A 22,589-nucleotide genomic window follows, 5' to 3' on the forward strand; every position below is an offset into this window, starting at 1 on the left:
CTTCAAAACACATTATATTTCTTCAGCTTGATCAGTGTGGCTGGTACACATACATGTGTCTGGAATATAAAAATTTAATTGCCCTTTTTTTTAAAAAAAAAAAACCAGCTGAATAGGTATATGGTGGAGAATGTACCTAGTAAGGGTAGTCAAACAAACACTTCTAAAATATAGGGGTTTAATTTTTAATATATAAATTATTTATTTGCCAGTACTTCAGGACTTTGTATCAGTTCTTATTTTGAAAATGTAGTACACAGCTTCGTGAAACATTCAGTGTCCATTAAAGCTCTCGAACTGAGAGGATTTTGCAGATATTTGTCTTTCTTGGATCTATTTCACCCCTAACCATATTAGTGTTTCTCCTAATTTAAAAAACAAAACAAAACAAAAGCCTGCTGCCTTGAAAAAGTTCTCCAAAGATTTGAATTCAGGTTTTTAATAATGCTAGAGCTAAAACAGAATATATAAGGGCTCACTTTCATTTCCTTAGTATAAGCTAGTAGCAATCAATGGAAGAAGAAGAAAAAATGGAGCTGTGTTGTGTTCTAATGGCATCCTTTGAAAGATTCTGCCGTTGGATTTTTATTTGACAACAGTATCCCGTCTCCCTCTACTGGTCAGCAATCACAGCACACATCATATGTTTTTACCCTGGAAAATTATTCATGAGATACTGTGGAAAGTATTCTAAAACTGTTGTTAGCTGTGGGAGTTGTTAACTTATATAATATGGCACAAGTCATACTGCTGAAGCAACATCTATTCGTAGAAGTAAATGTTTAGTCTCAATGTCTTTGAGGATTTAGTGTAAAAATTTGTAAGGAATCTTGCTTTAACCCTGAATAAGAGAGGAGCTGGTAAGGTGCCATGACACTGGAAACGGAAAGAAGGCCTTCAATAGCAGAAATAGTAGCTAATAAAGAGCAGGAGTGGGCTGACGGTCTCTTCAGTCCTTCTTATTTGTCAGTCAGAAGGCACAGGGGCCTTTCAATTCCAGCAGCTACCAAACATCTTGCTGCTTCTAGGGCTAGCACACCAGTCTGGTCTTGCATGTCAAGAATACACCTGTGCAACTGGCACCTACACTTGCCTATTGTGAAAGCAGTGGTATATGTCATGCACTTCCGTTAGGCATCAGATCATATGGTAAGGGTGAACTGTGCTGCGCTTCAGCTGGAGAATGTGCCACTTGGCACAGACTTGAGCAACATCTATACTAAATAAATAAAATGTATTGAACCAAGGTCTGTTTACCTGCCTGAGGCCAACTGGCACAGCTCAGTTTGCATTAGTATAGCTTAGTTTATATTTCCCCCAATACAGAGTATCTGCATCTAGTCTGCCTAATTGAAATGGTCCCTAGCCTGTACTGAACCCTGAGAAGTGGCAGATTTTTGTCTGGGAGAGTGCTAGATTTAGACTGACAGTGGGCTGTTCTTTCACCCTTTTAGTTTACTAATACAGATGTAGCCTGTAAGTATTTGCTTTTCATAAATATTTATAGAATCATATTGAACTCGCTTCTGTGCTGTGGCTTTTCCCTGCCTGTGACCCATGAATATTCCTTGTTCATGACAAGCTTCAGCCTTTTGCTTTTCCTAGAGAAGATATCATCTTTGCTTGATGCACATTAAAAACTTCTTTAAAGTCTGATCTGACCAGGAAGGGAGTCAAGAGACAGTTAGATGTTATGAGCTATCCTGTGAAGTTTGGAAATTTGACTCTCTGGATGGTGGAGAAACCGGGCAAGTTGCAACAGTGTGTGGCTCACAGTGGATAAACTGTCTTTTTCTAATCTCTTGTGCATCTCCCAAGATGCAAACAGTAAGAGAACAAAGACTTCACAGCCCTTTTGAGGGGGTTAGGATGTTGTCCCCTGAAGGGCTACTTGTGAATGAGCATTCACTTATTGTTCTTTTTCATTCTAATTATTCAATAAATGAATCTGGTTTATTTTTATAATAGACTTAAGGAAAGCAGTGAGCTGAATGCAGATTTACTGGGTACCAGCTTGTGTCTTCAGGAGAGTATTTGAGTACTCTACTAGTGTTAATGTATTTAATGTGGCAGTGATCTGGGGAAATAAGATGACAGCCAGATCTGCCTTTACTTCGTTTGTTGGTTTTAACTTGTATCGGGCACATACAGTAACACAGCAATCTGATCTTTTCTTTTCATTTGAAACTGCTAATAATGCTTTGAAGGAAAATAGGAATTTTAGTAATTCCTGTATTAAAATGCCAACAAAATATAGCACTTTGTTCATGTTGTATCAGTTGGCTTACTTTTGTCTAACTAACATCATCATCTGCTAATGTGATTTCACTTTTTTCTTTGTTACTGCATATGTTTGTTATGTTTTCTTTAGAGACCAGTGCATTTCCCATCCCCCCCATCCTGAACTCTGAATTTTTAAAGCAAATGGCTCTTACCTAGCTTATAGCAGTCTCCGAAGCTTAACTCTATAAGCTTACTTAAGGCCAGATTTTTGTCTGACCTTCATACAAATTTATTATTTTGTTTTGACTTTGCCCAGCCTACATAAAGATGAGAAGGATTAGTTTATTTTGTAGTGCAGAGCAATTAACCCTCCAAGAGGAATGTAAGAGGTAAGTATAAGACAGGGACTTCCCTGCTGTGTCAAGCAGCAATCTGCAGTCCCAGGAATGGTATGTTAGCAAATGTTGTGGCTGTGTCTTGTGAAGTTTGTATAAGCTTTTGTGGGGTGAAAAACTCTATCTAACCTTTGGCTAAGTGATATTCTTACCTGTTAAAAGTAAATTCATGTTTTAATATTAAAACTTATGTAGCTTTTGCTAACCATGGCCTTGAACCTGTTTTTTAAAGTATTTGTCCAGCACTTTTCCATAAACATGATTTTTATTAGTTTATGTGGAAACAGTCATCAAAATAAGCTTTCAAAATCCTAAAGGCTATTTCCTTTTATATCCTGAAGAAATCTTGGACAACTGTGTGATGTGAAGGTTAGATTATTTAACCTTTCTGTTTAATGAAATTATCTAAGTTGGTAATGGACCAGATGTTATCACTAATGTAGGCTTTTGTCAGTAATGTCATGTGCTATTAAGAGCTCAATACTTATTTTTCTATCACATAACTAGAAATATATTTGGAAGAGTCTTCTGGAAACTTTGTTAGTGGTTTAACAAGCTGCAAGTAAATATAACTTCTAACTTCTGCAGAGCATGCAATGGATTCCACATTAGAAGAGTGGAAGAGGACTTTGTATTTCTCTTCCTTGTGCTGACTCTATTCAGTAAATGGATTTATTGTTCTTGTTCCCTCCAGGTCATTCTTGACTGGGGTGTTGCCTCTCTCCAAGGTAATCAGATAGACCAGGCTTCCAGGAAGAATACTGTAGAATCTTTTGCTTCCAGAAACACACAGCAGACTGTGGGTCTGCTGTCACAACAGAGTTCTCACAGTATTACAAGAGGGTTGACTGTCTCTTCCTTAATTGGCTTTGAGGTTTTTCCTTGTCAAACTTGCTAAATTTTAAACTAATATACTGTCTGCATTTCTGAGGAGTGTGAACACCCCTCCTTGCTTACCAGTCCCACAGAACTGTAAGAGAATAATGTAATTTAGCTTCTAACTGGCATGTGGGCCGAGGCAGTTGAGCAGGCCACATAAAAGCTCCCTTCATTGAGATCAGGCTGGAATCAGTACTATAATATGAGAAGACTTGTGTTTTTTCAGAGCTGCTCCTGTTGCTTGTACACAACAAGCATAGGAGCTTAATTCCTGCAGCTCTCAAAACCAATAGGAAGCATTCATTCCTGGATCTTGGAAGAAGATACTATGAATTAATTGTACCAATTAAGCAGAAATTTCTTGTTTTACACAGGGTGTAGGTAAGGTGTTTGTGCTCGGCTGAGTGAAAGTCATGCATCATTCTTCTTGCCTTCTTCACCCCACTACTGCTTTTTCTGGCAAGATCTTAATCTGTGAAAGAATTTCTGTACCTTCCCAATGCAGCTGGTCCCAATGGCTCTGCCAATGAGGCTTACCTAATGTCTTACCTTTAACCCATTGTGGCATGAAATCTGGCAGCAGAAATTCTGGCTTGAAGTGATTTTTTTTGAAAAATTTTTTTTTTAATATCCCCCCCCCCCCCAACAGAGTTGTGCACTTTTTTCTTTTTTTTTTTTTTTCTTTTTTTTTTTACTAGAATGCTTAGGCTCCCCTCAAACAGCAGGTGGAAGTAAGTATCAGCAGTACCTTATTGAGATGGAGTAACAGTTGACTATAATCATGGACCAGCGGCTGTCATGGATGAGCAGACCAGAAGAGGTCTTGATTAAATCAGCATGTGTGTGGTGGTAGAGGGAGAAGGAGAGCCCTTAATTGCCAGCTGCAGTATGGGCATATTGACACAGAGTATCAGTTGAGGTCTTGGTTTGGTGTCTTCAGTTGGATTGCAACCTTTTCGTGTGGATGTGGTATGGGGAAGACTTCTGCATGTGGACATAGTACCTGCTTTCTGGGGAGAAATCTAAAACATGTGCCTGCATACTTTAACTTGAGGATAAGACCCTACCTATTATTTCTGGGGTTTGGCTTGGGTTTGAAGGGTGTTACTCCATCAGCTCTTAAATTTTATTAAGCAATCTATGGCCACTAGTAGTACATCATCTACCAGGAGTGTTCCCTTTCCATCTCCTGTGAATGGAGAAGAGAACTGAATTTTTATCTGGTTTCATGTAAGCTTTCCAAAATTCAACATGAGCTAGAAGAGCTGCTTGCGGATGTTTTTTGGTTGGGGTTTTTCAGATGTTAAAGCAAATGTAGCCACTCAGTTAATAACAGGTTTGTCCAATTTTTCTCTGCTTTACTTGAGGGTGTACTAAGGTAAAGGAGGAAGTTCTTCTCTTCAAGACCTGCTTGGCCCTTGCCCTAGGCAAAAGTCTTTTTTGTTAAGTCCTTAAATAGCCTTTTTTTTTTTTCTTTTAAAGACATAGTCCTTCAAGGAGGAAATACTTATACCAAATTCATAGACCAAAGAAGAAAATAATTAGAAAATAAATTTGAATGCAACTGTTATCACGCTGAGATGGTTGGTTGTAGTCTTGCATACAGTTTAGTCCCTCCAGACAGGCCAATTTATAAAAACTGAACTATATATATGCACTATAAAAGAGGTTTTTAACTTTTCAAAATAGCTCCTGTACAGGACTATAGTTTTCTGTGACTTAAAAAGATGTCTGGATGGGACATTAAAGCTTTATTTGAAGACAAAAAAAAAAAAAAAAAGGAATTGCAAGTTAATGTTTAATATCCTTCCCAGTGTTTTGTTGGCCACTTCTTGGGAAACATAAAGAGAGCAATTCCTGTGAGAACTTTAACTGTTTCCTGATAGTAGGTGCCATCCCTAGATTGCAAGTTAGGAGAAGTGTCTTTCAATTTCCTCTTGACTGCTTGGAAAGCTGATGTGGAGATTCTGTGGAAAATTGGTCCACCTCCCTGAAATTTCTTTGCTTCACATCTTCTGTTTGGGAAGAATTACTTCTCCTCAATTGAAGGTGTTTAAATGTCATTGCCATCTGGGTGTGAATTGCTTCAAAGCAAAAGTGCATGACGTATTTGGAGAATATATAGCTTGTACAGCTTTTGTATTATCAAGGTGATGATCATGGGATTTGGGTGTGAATGCTGGAGTCCTTGATTCCAATTTAGTTTGCAAAAGTTTTCAGGCCATAGAAATAAATCCTTTGAAGGTGATGCTGACAGTGTGGAAGAGGAGGGTTGCCCAAAGAGCTTTCTGTGGCAAAGTTGTATTTTCAACTTAGTATTGTGTTTTTTCTATGTTCCCAAGTACTGTATCACAAGCCACTGTTCAGGTGAAAATTGGGTGGTTAGACTTCTCCGGTGGACCGTATTGCATTACCTGGGATCCAAAGACTTTCAGTAGAAGCTGAGAGTGAATAAGGGCGGGCGCAAAACAGTATGAGCACCTCCCATCATTGTTGAAGAGTATTTTTCAGATAAGAAAGGGTTATAACTTGCTGGACTTGAGAGTGGGCTTGCACGCTATTTGACATGGTGTTGGTATGACTCAAGTAGTTAGTTACCTTGGTTTGCCTCTTCACTGGCTGCATTGTCAAACAAGTACACAAAACCAGTGATGAATTCCTTGTTCAAGATCTGCCTTACAGCCTCTGATACAGAAGAAGCACTACCTGATATTCTAGTGATGTGAAGGAGTAGCAGGGGAGACGTTATAAACCTGTCTTATTGCAGCTAGATCATCAGGCTTGCCTCTCTCTGGTAGCAATAGTTGGGACTCTTCATTTTTTTTTCCCTCTCTTGGAGATATGCCAAGATTTGGGCAGCCAGAGAACTTGCCATGCTACTTAAAGAAATATAGTCCTGTTTATGTTGGGCTAGAAACTGTTGTCCCATTCCTTGCTTTTTTCCATCAAAAGCATTTGAGAGTCAATGTTGTAGTTTAAGCCCAGCTGGCAACAAAGCACCAGGAGGCTGCTTGCTCGCTACTCCCCCCCACCCCATGGGATGGGGAGGAGAATTATAATGAAAGGCTTGCTTGTGGGTCAACACGAGGACAGGGAAGGATCACTCACCAATTATGTGCACGGGCAAAAAACAGACTCAACTTAGGGAAAATTAATTTAACTTATTACCAATCAAATTGGAGTAGGATAATGAAAAATTAAGCCAAATCTTAAAACACCTTCCCTCCAGCCCTCCCTTATTCCTGGGCACAACTGTGCCCCCGATTTTCTCAACCTCTCCCCACCAGCGGTGCAGGGGGACGGGGAATGGGGGTTGTGGTCATTTCATCACACGTTGTCTCTGCTGCTCCTTCCTCCTCAGGGGGAGGACTCCTCACTCTTCTCCTGCTCCAGCATGGGGGTCCTTCCCATGGGAGACAGTTCTCCATGAACTTCTCCAACATGAGTCCTTCCTATGGGCTGCAGTACTTCACAAACTGCTCCAGCATGGATCCTTTCCATGGGTTGTAGTCCTTCAGGGACAGGCTGCTCGAGCACAGGCTTTCCCATGGAGTCATGGCCATCTTTGGGGGCATCCACCTGCTCCGGTGTGGGCTCCTCCACGGGCTTCAGGTGGGCATCTGCTCCCCTGCTCACCTCCACGGGCGGCAGGGGGACAGCCTGCCGTCTCACCATGGGCTGCAGGGGCATCCCCTCCTCTGGTGCACCTCCTCCCCCTCCTTCACTGACCTGGGTGTCTAGACAGGTTTTTCTCTCACATCCCACTCCCCTCTCTGCTGCAGGTTCCACAGCATGGTTCCCCCCCGCCCCCCTTCTTAAATATGTTATCACAGAGGCACTACCACCGTCTCTGGTGGGGTTGGCCTTGGCCAGCAGTGGGTCTGACTTAGAGCCAGGGAAGCTTCTAGCAGCTTCTCACAGGAGCCATCCCTGTAGCCCCCTCCCCCCCCCACCAAAACCCTGCTGCACGAACCCAGTACATGTCAGTCAGCTCGTAAACACATTTAGACCAAGGGAGTAAAGTGTTAGGTTGCCCAGTTTTTATGCAGTACAAAGGTCATAGCAGAGGCCTGATGGTTTTCCTGTTACAACAAAGACCGGTTGTACTACTCTTGGTGGTCTTACTTGGTAAGAACTATTGAAATGCAAGTGTTTAGGCTCTAAGAGAGAAGTTTTGGGGTAACTTTCTTGTGCCTTCTTACTGTAACAGTGAGAACAAAGACTGTATTCTAGAGTGTCTTTGTCATATTTGCTCATGTTGTGAAGACATACATGCTCTTATCCCTTGAAAATGGAAGACTTTTTCCCCTTTACAAGGGACGCCTCGAAAAGGCACTCCGTGGCTTGCTGTTTAATACTTAGAGCGTGTGAGTATATGGGTATATCAGTTTAACTTTCTACGGTACTTCTTCAGCTGTTCTTACACAATTTGCTAAGACTGAATGCCTTCCTCTTGCAAATGTCTTTCACCTATGTATGAAACTTTGTATTTTATTGTGCTAGGAAGGGTTATTGTTCATCAGGGATCACCGGAAATACTTGGTTTTGATATCATGGTCCACATGTGAATTTGAGACATGTGTTCCCTCTAAGTTTTGTAGCCCTTAAAAATCATCATGAGGTAAGACTGGGAATTTGTCAACTTTATCCAGTGAAAATGACAGTAAGTGTTCTAGTTCACCTTTGAGCATCCATCCATCAGGAATCAGAGATGATAAAAGTGTCAAGGATCAGCTGGGTCCTATACTGCTTTTGTGGGAGCTCTGTGCCAAAAAATAAAAGATGGAGCTTCTTCCTTTCTTTTCTGATCTGATGGAATAGACATTTCTTGGGGTTACATCAGGGGATTTTCAGGTAAGTAAAGCTAACGCCCTGGTGTTGGTTTATATAGTGAAAGATAAAGCAAGGAAAGTACACATTTATGATCTTGCCCTTGGATGGCAGTCATACCACAGAAGTTCTGGCAAATCTTTTAACACTGTCCATGCTACTAGTCTTTTGTGTCATCATCTTGCTTGGTACTGGAATACCTGAAGGTGTTCCATAACTATGTTTCTTGCTTCTATTACCTTCTGGATTTCCAGGTCAACTTTGGTATTGAGACAATGGTTCTGAGTTGTATGTCTTTCAGCACGGTAGCATTCTCTACTCCACTCAGCACTGACCTTTTAGCACCAGGAACTGTGACAGCTCTTCTCTCTCAAGGTCTTGCCAAAGACAAGAACCTTTTTGCAAGGCAAATGAAACAAGTGATTTCAGCTGCTGTGACAACAGCAGCAGTCACCTTACTTACCTTATGGGACAGTCCTGGAAGACAGGTTTAAAACCCACTGGTCACTTCTGCATGTAGGTACAGTTTTCATAACATAGTGTTAGGTAAAGCAAGATAAAAGTGTGTGTGTGTACACACACAAACTTTTTGGAAACAGGCTCATACTCAGTTTTCCTTTCAGATGCTTCCCTCATTGATAGAAGTTTACTTGAGAGAGCATTTCTGCAAGGGCTTGTAAGATTACTGGTCTGACATATTATAACGAGGAATGTCCCTTTCAGTATTTCCCATCAGTGAGGAAAAACGTTTTCTGTAGTCTGGTGAAATCTGTCTGCTACCACAGTTTCCAGTGTTACTGCCTGGTAATCAAGCTATTTTGGAGCTCACTAACCGTAAGGGACAAGGTTTTCCAAATATTCTACTACCTAAAAAAATGGACTTCCTATGTTATGGGTCTAACTCGGTTTTTCTTGATAATGACTGTTACACTGGACGAGACTACATCCTCTTTAAGACTTATTGTGGAAATATTTGCATGGTCCACAGAAGCAATGACTTCCAGAAGTCCTGTCTAACCCAAATTAGTCTGTTCTTTTATTCAGCATATTCACAGTAAGTGTAATGAGTTCCTGTAGTAAGAAAACCTTGTTCCTGTTTTGCTCACTGTAGTGTAATAGCACCTATTGTTGAGGTGATCTATCATACACGTAGAATTTCAGTCGCTGTGTTCCTTTGCTATAACATGACCCTTCTACTTAAGGGGCAGAATGTTGCAGAAGACAAGTAGTCACATAAAGTGAGATTCCTTGTCAAACTGTAAACGTCTAAACATCTTACAGTCAGTGAGGGGGGAAATGGCATCTGTGGGATACAACTTAATGTCTGTCTAAGGCTGGTGAGTCATGCCGCAGAAATGACTGTTTCCTCTGGTTGTCTATGAAGAGATGTGGTGCATATTCAAGGTCAGCATGTATGTCAGAACAACCTCTAAATTTGGGCAGATAAATCCCATTTTTAATGGTTCAGTGTGTTTGTTAGGACCACTACATGGTTAATAAGAACAGAAGTGCTGTGTTTAAAGAATGTTTGTACATGGTGTTGGACAGCAACAATCTATGGGATCTGGCTGACGAACAATGGTTTATGAAGGTCAGGCCAGTCCAACACTCAAGATCAGAGAAAGAACAACGCTGGTGGGGTCGAGAATTAACAACACTGTTGGAGGTCCAGAGATGGGACGTGGTTTAGATCTTCAAAGGCTGTAAACTATATATAATCAGAAAGGAAGGTCCTTGTGGGTATTTTCTGCAAGAACATCGCTGAAATGTCTAAATGTGCTGGATGGAAGCCCAGTTCCACACCCAAGTGCTTTGGCTGGCTACCAAACAGTACTTTGGGCAACTGAAATTGGTAAACCACAGAAACTAAAGGGGAGTGTGAGTGGATGAGTGTTTGTTTGTGTTCACAAGCAGTTTTAGCAAATAAGAATGAAGTTGGGTTTTTGCTTTGTAATTATTTAAATAAGAGACAAGTATTAACATTAAGAACTGATGGCATTGTTGCTTTATTTAAAAGGTAACTGTATAACACTTTCTGCTATAAAACTGAAGAAAACAGGAATGTCACTTAAGCTGTGGTCTAGGACAGCCCAGAGGGGCGAGTTGAAGTATTTCTTTACTAAATTTTGGTGATTTATTATATCAAATGTTTAATATCCTAATACCTAAGCTGAACTCACTGTCTTTTATGAAGGATTTAAGTCTGAGCTATCTCAATAGCTGTATCTGTTCAGCAGCCCTCAGTTTTTCCTAAATCTGTCTTTTAAAGCTAGACAAGACACTGTCTAACTGAACATTCTTGAGATTCTTGGAGACAAATAACTTGCAAATAAATCAAACAGAATCAGGGCAAGAACTGATCCTTTGAGGAAACATTCTTTTCCTTCTGGGTTGTCTACAGGCTCAGCTACTTGCCTAGTATATCTTTGGAATTGTGTCTCTTGAGGTATCATTGCTGAATCGAAAACAATACCTCAATTTTATCATCTTGCCCATCTGAACATTGTACTAGGTGGTGGTCTTTGCTGCTACTGTGTCTGAGAAAAAAGTAGTAGCAAGAATTTGGAGGTTGCCTGAAGTCCTTTAGTTAGTTGACTCTCCACATCTTTTCTGCTGTGGGCATGCTTCTTTTCCAGGTTATCAATTACACAGTTTGTAAACTTGTTTGAGGAGTTCTGTTGCATGATTCCTATCTGACAGAAAGCTATTTCCCCCCTGGCTCTAGTAGATCAACTGTTATCTTCTTGCTCTGATACAACTTGAACATCTTACTCTTGCAGAAGACTTGGGTTATAAGCTGACTGACCGTTAACTTGTGTGACAGCTATTATTATCAAAATACATCAAAGCTGTAGGCTTTCAGCTTTAGGCAGTTTGAGTCTACTTTCCTCTGTTTTGCTGAAGAATGGTTAGAATTTATTTTACCCCACGGTGGAGTTAGTCTGTGTGAGCTCACTTCTGTCTTGTATCTGCTCCCCAAATAGCTCACTACTGTTACCTTTTGCTGCATTAACTGTAAGTGTGATGCTGTTATGTGGGAACACTTCATGTGTCTGCCTGGAGGGTTTCTTTATGGTTTCAGTCTTCCTTATGAGTTCATATGTTCCTGTGGTGGATTTGGTAATGTTTGTTTTGCCTGACTCCTGCTTGTGTTATGAGGTGGCTAAATACCTCTGGGACCTTTCTGTTTAACCATTTTCGAGATAAATACTACGTGGTGTGTATCTTATCGTCTTATTTGTGGTCCTGGGTATTTTTTTCCCCATATGGCTTCTTCAGTATTAATGCAGTTTAGGGGTGGCTGTTAAGCAGATCATTATTCCTCTTCATTGATGATATGGCAGAAGCATGTGTAAAGTCAGGAGGCAGCTTTGAGAATTGTAATCTGCTGAGGTCAGGAGGGTAGATTTCCTTCTCATGATCAGAGAGAAAGCAGTCGGGCTGCATAGAGGTAGCAAGAAATACAGATTGCTTTCAGAAGTCTAATCTTAGATTGGAGTTCATGTACAGTAGGATAACACCATGTATTTGAAACATTCACTGCAAATTACTGAAGTGTAGACAGAGGTGATGTGTTCTGGTGCGGAGTAGAAGTCTTACTAACTTTTAGAAATTTAAACTGCTACATTATAACACCAGGTAGAGTCTAAATGGAGGTTCTGTCAAATATCATATGATACTGGTTATCATATGGATGCCTTTGCAAACTTTTCCATGGAGGTTGTAGCTAATAATGGCAGACTTACTCTTTTTTTTTTTTTTTCCCCTACCTACATTTTTGTTTGCCTCTACCTTTTTGGATGCTGATTCCATTGACTGTGAAGCTCTTTTATGCCAGCATCTGTTGTGGAGAGGAGCCCCTTGGCACATAATTTTAAGTAGACACTTAAGATACCACTGTGTAATCGTGGTCTGTTCAGATTGCAATCATCAAGCAATTGCAATTGCTATTTCTGTATTATTTGGACCGAGGACCAGTTTCATGGATGTAGAGATACAGATTGGCTAAGTCCTAGATTTGTGCCAGGTCAAGACCTGGACAAGAACCATCACTTCTGTATTGTTTTTCCATGTGAAGACTATTTAGTGGTACAGGCAGGACAGGAATGATAACATGCTCAAGCATATCACCAGATCAGGATTTTGAGGTGCACTAGAGCCTGACTGCTTCATGCTTCAGAGAACTAGTGTTCACAAGGAAGTTTTTCTATTCTTTTGAGAATGAGACTATAACCTTACAACCTCTAATTCAGAAACTGGGGAGGGTTAATTCATTAAAAAAGGAAAGCATTTGGTTATATTTCTTTAGCAGCAAAACAGGCTATCTAGTCCTTTTCAGTCATAGCTTAGTCATATTTAAAATAAACAACCCGTTTTAATTTGTATAATTCATCAGTCTAAAAGCTGGAGAGGAAATGAGACTTATTGTTTCAGTCTTTTTTTATACAACTCTTACTACAGTGAACATTAACTAGAATATAACACAATCTTTAAGTGTTAAGCTATATCTGTAAACTGGACACTTGCGATAATTCATTACAGATTTATTAAACATGATTATGGGGTATAACTTTTATGGATGATATCAAACAGGAATAAATCTGAGGTTGTTTTTGCTAAGCTTTTTTCTAAGCTTTTTAACCATTTTAAAAGTAAAAGGCTTGAAGTTTTTGTTTGGTGTGTGTAGTCTTTGTTCTAGTTTGAATGCCACCTACCTGTTTGTACTGCATTTTTTTCCTAGTAACTGGGGAAACCCTTCTGTTGGTGTCTGGTGTGCTAAATTAAGAGCAAAGATTTGTTTAGTTGTTCATTCTTCTTGCAGGTAAAGAAAGCCTTTTTTGCCTTGGTGGCAAATGGTGTGAGAGCAGCTCCACTGTGGGAAAGTAAAAAACAGAGTTTTGTAGGTAAGTAGTTCTAACATTAATCGGGATGACTTGAATTTCCAGGGTGCTTTACTATTGCAGAAGGTAGTCTGGGGCTAGCCATTGTCTAACGTCCTAGAGCTATACTGACAAAGAGGGTTTCTTTTTCCTCCTTGTGACAAGTGAAATGTTCCCAGCTTTCATAGTGTTGCTGTGCTTTGAGAATCATGATTATTCTTTTAGATCCTGACCTTTTGAAATTTGGTCTCAAATATGTGCATTTCACTGTATTTAAAAATAAAGGTAATGGTCACAAAAAGGAAGTTTAAAAATAGGAACTATAAAAAGGAAGAATTTAATGTTACAGTAATATACGTGCAATATGAGCATGTCTTTCTCTGCACGTTATCAGTAAGGTGCACTGAAAAATCTTTAAATACCGGAACTAATGTTGAATGCTACAGATATGTCCCATATTGGGAGAAAAAACATTAGATCTATGTATTGCTTTTTTAAAAATTCATGTAATTAATTGCCACAACAGTAACCTTCCGAAGTTAGATCTGTGTTGCAGTTAGAAAACAGGGTCATAGTCACAGTTACAAATATTATTACTTGACCTGGAATGTAAATGGAGGATTCTTGGAAATTAATAGTAGATTCTTTACAAAGCATTTGTTAAAATATTTTAAATCCAAGGGGGGTGGAGCAGTAGTTTCATGCAATATATCATAGGAATGGTGTGTCTTTAATTTAATTTTCTGTCTGTAACTAAGTTCTAGTGATATAAAGCTGACCTCCAGATTAATTTTTCCCTTCCCCATTTATTAGTTTCTTCAGTTTAGATGTAAGAGTAGTAAACAGTGGAGCAATTACATCTTCCCAAATGTAGAATTTGAAAGCTCAAAAAAGATTAGTGTTTTCAGGTAACTAAACTAATCATCAATACTATATTACAGAGTTTGGTGTTGATGGTTAAAATGTATATACTATGGATGTAGTATCTCTTTTTTTAAAAAAAAAAGTCACATTTCAATACAGACATTGAGGATTACTGTGGAAATTATTATATGAAGTTCTTTAATAAGTAATATTCAAGAAAATGCATCATACTGTTCCTTCATTTGAGTCTGAGAGTCTGCCTGACTTGGCAAGTACATAATAAGAATGTGTCTTACTCGAGAAGAAAATGGAAGGCAAGGATAAGTCTCCTATTCTTAAAGACGTTCTAAACACCTGCTTTTCTTTCCATGCTTTTGAGGGTGGATGCAGTCTGGATTCAAGGTTTTCTTTGAGTCAGATTGAGAGAGGAGGAGAAGCACATAGGTTATAATTTTTAATATTGTTTCAGAAGTGTGTTTTTTATTCTGAAGTGTTGTATCAATGTGAAAGTGAATATACATAGTTTTGGAATTCCACTGTTGATTAGTCCAACACAAATAGTATGTTACATGGATTTAATGTTTATTAAATTACATACTGTGAATATAAATAGAGAAAATAACTGGAAGTTCTATATGTTAAGTATATATCTGAAGAACCTTTTTTTTATATATATATATATATATATCACTTTTTACAGGAATGTTAACAATTACAGATTTCATTAACATACTGCATAGATACTATAAGTCTCCAATGGTAAGTATGATGTTAAGCTATACTTTTATCATTTGCCATACTGTATAGAGACTGAAATATCAGACTGAAAGATTGATGATGATTGTTACTATTATTTAAGTCCTTGGAAGCTTAGATATATCATGGGTATACTCACTGCGGGGGGGTTTTTTGAAAGAAAAGATGACATTGTGAGCAAGGTAATACAATGGTATCTGGATACCTAGGTTCAGTTCCCAGCTTTAGCTATGAAGGTCCTATGAGCTTGGGCAGGTAACACAATCTGTCTGCTTCAGTTATACATGTATAAACATGAGTAATTTCCTTAATGAGTACTACCATTTATTATGTTTTGTGTGGTGCTTACCATAATGATAGCCTTCATTTTAGATACGAGGCCCCGCTTAGTTTTGCAACTAATGAATAATGCATTTGGGATGAAGGACCTGGCTTAACACACTTACTAAAAACTAGTTGCAATATAAAAAGTATGAAGGAAAATACCTGATTATTGATCACTGTATGCATTTGTGTTCAGGTTGTTTCAAAGCACATATTTCAATAGCAATCAGAGCTCTATATAAATGGCAAACATCAACCAAAGAGCATTTGGGGAGGATGTCTAAGTTATGTGAAAAAGTTCATTGTATTTAAAAATCAAGTATTTAGCTATGTGTGGTTCACATGTTTTATATAATCACCTTTGTCTCATAACTATGATAGAGCTATTCCAAAATGAACGTGCAGTTAAGTGGAATGCTAGCTTACAGAGGCTTGAATGCATTAAAAGGTTACTCTGTTCTTGGAGTGATGGTGTAGAATAAACAAGTTAAACTAGTTAAATATATGCAAATATTTTAGTTACATGGCTGAGTTGCCCAATCAGTTGGAGATCTGTTGACTTCAATTAACTGTAATTTAAAATTCCCATTGGCAGTCAGTTGATGAAATTCCCTAGCTTTCATGTTCATACAAACATTTACATCCCTTTCTTGTTCCTGTCAAATCATAATTCCCCTTCGACCAATTAAAACATACGTACTACGTTTTACTAGCTAAAAAATCAAGAACAGTGGGATGAAGCAGACATCTAATCTATTAGGCTTCTCAAAGCTCATGTTAATTTTTTAAATTATAGTGAAATTCTTGTCAGATGCCAATAGTGTGGTACACTGTCCTTTCTTCTTGTTAAAGAATTTTTTCCCCTGGGTATTTACAAGAGGTGGTGGGAGAAGCAAATAAGAAGTGATTGCACACTGGTAACTTCCTTAAAATGGTTTCCATATTGTAATGACCCTCAACCTCAATACTGCCAATTTTTCCATGTAACTTTACCTAAAGTCTGACTATTGTCACTCCTGTTTACATAGTCTAACATCCTATTCCATAGTTTGTGCTTAAAATAGCAGCACTAAGGAAGAATAGCTGAGAAGTGACATTTGACTTGAGTGATTGATGTGTTCTTCTATTTAAAAAGAAAAAAAAATTGAAATAATGTTTCATGAGGGAATGCCCTAGTCTTAATAGGTAAAATTATGCTGAAAATATAGTTCTTAAGTTCTTAAGTCATTCTTTCTAAATCCATCAGAACACATACAGTGTGAAGCATGTCGCTGTTCATGTACTAGATAATATCTTTAAATGACTGAGAGGAACATCCAGGTAGTTTTTCCCTATAGTGTGGTCCAAGAACTAGGTTTAGCCTCATCTCATCAGCCTCTAAAGTGGTATCCCATTCTTCTGATCACTTCAGTAGATCTTCTGAACTGCACTCCACTGTCTTAACTGCCTTTTTTGTCAAGTGTCCTAAAAGATTATTTAACTTACATGGGTATCTCTTACGTTAGGCAAAAATGATATATTTGAGTAGTCCAATTATAGTATATCAATTTAACATTCCCTTACACTCTTCAAAGGATGCTAATTCCAGAGAGTAATCTAAGTGTAGTCTCCTTCAGCTCAAAGATAAATGTAGTAGGCTTTGTAGAGACTTCTACCCTTCACCTATAAAGTCTTCAGCTTCTGCAGTGTTTGCAGAGGTACCTGACAGAAGACAGAAGTAAGGCATGACAGGCACCTTTGGCCTAGGCTATAGCAAGTGCAATTACTATTTCAAGTGGCTGGCTTGCAGCTTGATACCTTTAGAGAAAGGTAGCTTTCACAGCTGAAATCTTTTTAGAAAACCATCAGCAAGATGGAAGGAGCTGCTCTAGAGAGGTTATACAGTCTTTTGACAAAGAACTTAGTGAAATAGCTGCTAAACAGCTGGAAGTTGGTGATGTGACCATGTCTTTTTTGGTTTTATTTTGTTTTAAACTTCGAAGACTGGACTCTTGAGAGTAGTTTGATGTTACTGTGGATCTGATCCGATGATAAGCTGCCATCAAAAGGTGCAGACTTGCTGCATCCTTTGTCCAGTATCTTTGCCTGTTCTTTGTGTGAGCCAATTGAGGAAGCTAAACCAGCAGAAAACTAACATTTTTGTAACTTTTCTTTGCCTGTTTCCTGGGACCAGCTGAACACAGGTCAGATGAGCAACATTGCTGGCACAGGAGAAATGCTGAGACCGTGCATGGCTTAGATGCAGTGTCTGAAAATATTTGAAGAATGTAACATCAGTAAAAGATTAAACTGGGGGGGGGGGGGGGGCGGGCAGAATACAATGTCAGTTCTTCTGATTGAACTGAGCCATTAAACCAAGTGTTCTTGCTTGTTTATAATCAAGTAACAGTAAAATTCATCTCTGTTAGCATTAAGGAGTCAAGTGATCAGGGTAAGCTTTTTACTGGTTTGGGTGTGTGAGGAATCATCACAGGGTTTATGCTGCCATGATTGTTTTAAGGTGAGATAAATTACTGAGGAGATGTCTTTGAGTCTAAAAGAGATCTAGACTAAAAAACCTAGGCAGGTAAAAGATCTTTCCTGTCCCCTGAAATGATAGGTCCAGTATGGTACTCTGCATTGAGCAGGATTGCACCCTTTCTTCTTGTTATTGCCAAGAAATGTTATTCTGGACTGTTCTTATTTTGTTAGATTGCCTGCAATGAAATGTAAAGAAATTATTCAGATATTCATAATATCATTAATGATGTTGGGTTTAAAATTAATACTTCAATCTAAACTTTCCATCTACCCATTGTAGGTTCAGATTTATGAATTGGAGGAGCACAAGATAGAAACCTGGAGGGGTAAGAATGTTTACTACTTGGTTGATAATTTTTTTCACTATAGTGGATTTTTAATTAATCATAGATTTAGCTTGTCTCTCTCCACATACTTTTTAATTAAAGCAAAAATATTAAAAGCTTGTCCATTGGCTCCTGCTGCTTGTTTTTCTATCTGAAACAGTATGTGGACTGGGCTATATACTACTTTGCCACTCGTTCGTGATTAGTACCATCTTGCTCTTTAAGAAAGAAAAAAAGAAACTGGAATAAGGCAGCATGTATGGCTGTAGAGTTGATAAATATATGTGGAATGGAAATATATCTGAGCTAGGATGCAGAATGAAGAGATGACCCTATTTATTGCATGAACTGATGGATGAGCAGCAAGCAATGCCCGAGTGAATTGCATGATACAATTAGAAATTTATACAGCATGCTGAGTGTAAACAGAAGTGCTGAATGCAGGGAGGAAGCTTTATGTTAAAAAATAGACTATATGCCTTGAAATGATACATAGAAGTACTCCATGCAGCAGACCCCTCACAGAAAAGGAACTGGTAAAGAATTATTTGACGCTGTTGCAGTGACCCCTGGTGGTAATGAGTTTAGTCCTGCTTTTAAAACTTTCAGGTTTTTAATGTCAATATAGAGGAATGTGCATAAGTGGTAGAATAACTAAGGTAACTGTACCTATTGCTGTCTTTCTTCCACTTAATTTTGTATGAATGGATTCATAAAATGCTTTCATAAAAAAGCTGATGTTTTCATATAAAGTGGTAATGGTCTATTAATTTTCTATACACAGAGCTTTATTTACAAGAGACATTTAAACCTTTAGTGAACATCTCCCCAGATGCAAGGTAGGATTCTGCTTTTCAGTCTGCTTAACTTGAAATAAACTAACTCCATCTCAACACTGAATTTAAGACTTTATATAATAAGAAACAATTTATATTTTAAACTAGAGTACAATAATGAAGGACAGCCTTTTAATATAATCAAAAAGGTGTGGGAGCTTTTTTTTATTGTGAGTGAGGACTTTTAATTATTCAAAGAAGAGAATTTTTAGTTAAACTTTTGTCTTTTATTAGTGTAACTGTTCTGGTAAATGAACTAGACATGGATCAAAATTAATTTCCCAAAAACACGCCAAAAAGGCAACACGATGACCCTTCAAACCAGCCTGCAAGTCATGTTCGTTTCACAAAAATCAAAAACTGTACAGCGCCTTTCAGCTGTCTTGTTCTCAGTAATCATGGTAGTTGAAAACTTACAGTACTTTTCAACACAAGTGACTTCCCTTAACTAAAAGAAAGACATTATCTGGGTGTTTTGTTCTGCTTTACTACTAGGTTGTGTTCCTTAATATATAAATGACTGCCTTTTCTTCTTGATGGAATTTGAAAGAAATAGTTTTTAAACTGCCATTATACATTACTTACCAAAGGTAACTTGAGAGAGAGCTTTAGCTGATCACTTAACAACTTGAGTACTACTTAATCGCTGAACTGAAGAGCGGAGTTCTGATTCTTGCTTTCAGTTTGTGGAATAAGATTGGTTATGCCCTATTAAAGGAAACTGGTGAAGGGAGCTCTAGTGATTACCTCAAAGTAATGCTATACTGTATCCTCAGTTGAATTGCCATTAAGTCATGAATAAGTCCTTCAATTAAGTCATAAGGAATGTATTTTGAATGGTAGCTGGCTGCAAAGAATATTGTTAAGACAACAAAGTAGTACAATTGCTTTCAGTCAAAGGTGCAGCAAGAGAAGTATTGCAATAAAGAAGATGCAGTTGGACATGTATGAAAGGATACAGCAAGTCAACTTAAGACCTGATCCAGAAATGGACTTGGGTTCTGTGACAATCAGACTGCAGCACTTAAGAGTAGTTAAATGCTTACTCGAGCAGTGGAATCTATGCAATGGTGGGAATGGTGGGATGCAATGGTGGGAATCTTGATACCACGTATATCAAATGGGGATAGTTCATCCCTGTAATAGACTGAGAACATACAGTTTATTATGTATGAGAAGAAGTCTACTTCAGCAAGTAGGTGTTTATCAAATTTTACTAACTTTATTACTTACTAGTTTATTGCAATTGGTGGTCAGCTGTTTTATTATAGTCTTACTAGGTCCAAGGAAAAAAAAAAAACTGTTACTTGCAAGAAGAGCAGACTTGCACAGGTTGGAGTATTGCTAAATCATAGTCTGCAGCATCTGGAAGAATGTTTCAGATCTCCTGAGAATAACTTTTTGCCAATCCCCCATGATAATTCAGTGAAGTTCTAATTGTTTTGGCTTAATTGCATATATGTACTTATCCTAGAAAATGTTATAAAAGTTTGGCATTGAGATGCATTAAGTGCAAGAACACTATTTTTCACTGTTTGTCTCTGAACAGAAATATTCATTCTGAGTACAGGGGAACTGTAAGCACAGCACTCACTGGGGAAAAAAATTTACACCTGTGAAGAAATATTTCTGCTATGTTTTCTACCACAGAAAGTCACTTTCCATCACATTTTCTTACTGGTTTTAGATGTTCATAAGCATATCATTGTTGATGTGTTTTACTAGCTGCAAAAGTTTAATTTGAAATCCATTAACTTCTGTTTTCTATAACATTAAAGGTAATGCAAATAATTACTCATCATATGTACTTCATGGGAGTTTGTAAATATGTGTATATATTACTTGACATTACTAGCTAGAACTCATCCATTTAAAAAAAAAAATGTTTTTCTCCTCAGCCTTTTTGATGCTGTATATTCATTGATCAAAAACAAAATCCACAGATTGCCAGTTATAGATCCAGTCAGTGGAAATGCACTTTATATACTTACCCATAAAAGAATCCTCAAGTTCCTCCAGCTTTTTGTAAGTATTTAAAATTACACTTTGCTTAACTGACTTTTTTTTTTGCGCCCAGTAGACATCTTTAATGTTAAGTAATTTAAGTTTTAGTATAGAAACTTTGTGATAAACTTCCATATTCATTGTCTCTGTGCATATCTTTTTTTTGATAACAGAGAAATTAAAGCTTGATATAGGACCTGTACATTACCTTTACTTTGTTTTAGTCATTTAAAGAAACCTAAACACCAAGGACTTGTCTTGGCTATATGAGTAATTTGCTGTCCTTTCTGGAAGATCTACTCAGGTTCAGAAGCTTGTTTACATGAAAAGAAAAATGAATTGTGTCCCAGAAACGAGATTATCATAGGCTACAGTGAATAACGTTAGTCACAGGAATGAATACGAGGCCAAACAAAGGAACAAGAGTTCAAAATAAGCATTCAGTGTGTAGTATGTTTTGCTGTCTTCTCTCTGCAGTTTCAGTGGGTATGGCATAGCTTAGGATCCAAAGCTTTTGGTGATCGGTTACTCCAAAAATAAATGAGAAAAAAATTCAGTTACATAGTCTTAATTTAGAGTTGCTTTGAACAGAAGTTAATGCATCTAGATCTGAGCTTGTTTTGGCTTTATGTTAATCTAGTAGCAGATTACTGTAATATGTAACAATCATTTGGAATCTGTAGATGGATGAGTGAATACAGATTTTTGTGATTATATATACCAATCGTGGAAACACAGTAAGTGTACAAGACATGGTAGGTGCAGAAAACTGCACTGTAAAAAAATTCATTCTGACTTTCCTAGATGTCAGAGATGCCAAAGCCTGCCTTTATGAAGAAGAATCTGGATGAACTTGGAATAGGAACTTACCACAACATTGCCTTCATACATCCAGACACTCCTATCATTAAAGCCTTGAATATATTTGTAGAGAGAAGGATATCGGCATTACCTGTTGTGGATGAGTCAGGTGTGTGTTGGGTCTTCTGTATACAAAAGTGTGTTAAGATAAATGGTGCTGAACCCTGGATTGATGGGTGGGGGGAGGAGAAAGAATTAAAAAAAAAAAAATAAAGGCAAGGGGAGAAGGGGAATATAAAGAAATATTTGTGCAAGATATAGGTTGATAGGCTTGGAAGAACTCCATGGTTTGGTAGATTGTTTGGGGTTTTTCCCCATCTTTCTTTCTTGACCTGTCTGTTTTCTTTCTGTATAATTATAAGTCAACAAATAAAAGCAGGAAGCAAGAAGACTAATTTTGTATTTTAAGCACTTCATTAACTTTTGTTTTTCTTTTTAGGAAAAGTTGTAGATATTTATTCCAAATTTGATGTAATAGTAAGTATATCTCTTAAAGTCTATTAAATATTTTATATGCAGTAAGCATTTGCAAATTAATTTGTTAATATGTCACTTTTGGCTGTTTTGTTCCTTAGGCTTTGGTTAACAAACTGAATAAAATATTCAATTCACCCTGCACAGCATTTTTTATTATTATTTTTTATTTAAGCTATCCTTAGTAATACTACTTGCACATAGGCATCTACTGCTCTGGATGTTACCCAAAACTAGATCTGGCTGTACTCTTACAAAAAGAGGGCATAGGGTTTTTTATGTTTGTTTCTATTTTTGAGATAGGTTTTTCTTTTCCCAGCTGCTGCCATTCCACAGTCTGTTTTCAAAAAGAATGCAAATTTCTCCATGCAGTCTGGGTACTTTGTATGACTTGACCTTCTCAGTGAATTGGCCCGT

General features: G+C 37.9%; 1 protein-coding gene across 1 annotated transcript in view; it reads left to right on the plus strand.

The window, feature by feature from the left end:
• The window catches only part of PRKAG2 (protein kinase AMP-activated non-catalytic subunit gamma 2), a 226,409-nt gene that overhangs the window by 193,661 nt on the left and 10,159 nt on the right, over positions 1-22,589 (plus strand). The window contains exons 7-13 of the mRNA XM_049799132.1: positions 13,150-13,231; positions 14,772-14,830; positions 17,952-17,997; positions 18,782-18,836; positions 20,732-20,858; positions 21,642-21,807; positions 22,138-22,175. Coding sequence (XP_049655089.1) covers positions 13,150-13,231; positions 14,772-14,830; positions 17,952-17,997; positions 18,782-18,836; positions 20,732-20,858; positions 21,642-21,807; positions 22,138-22,175 — 573 coding nt within the window. The remainder of the gene's footprint in view (positions 1-13,149; positions 13,232-14,771; positions 14,831-17,951; positions 17,998-18,781; positions 18,837-20,731; positions 20,859-21,641; positions 21,808-22,137; positions 22,176-22,589) is intronic.

The sequence above is a fragment of the Accipiter gentilis genome, chromosome 4, assembly GCF_929443795.1.
Source record: "Accipiter gentilis chromosome 4, bAccGen1.1, whole genome shotgun sequence".
Classification (NCBI taxonomy): Eukaryota; Metazoa; Chordata; class Aves; order Accipitriformes; family Accipitridae; genus Astur; species Astur gentilis.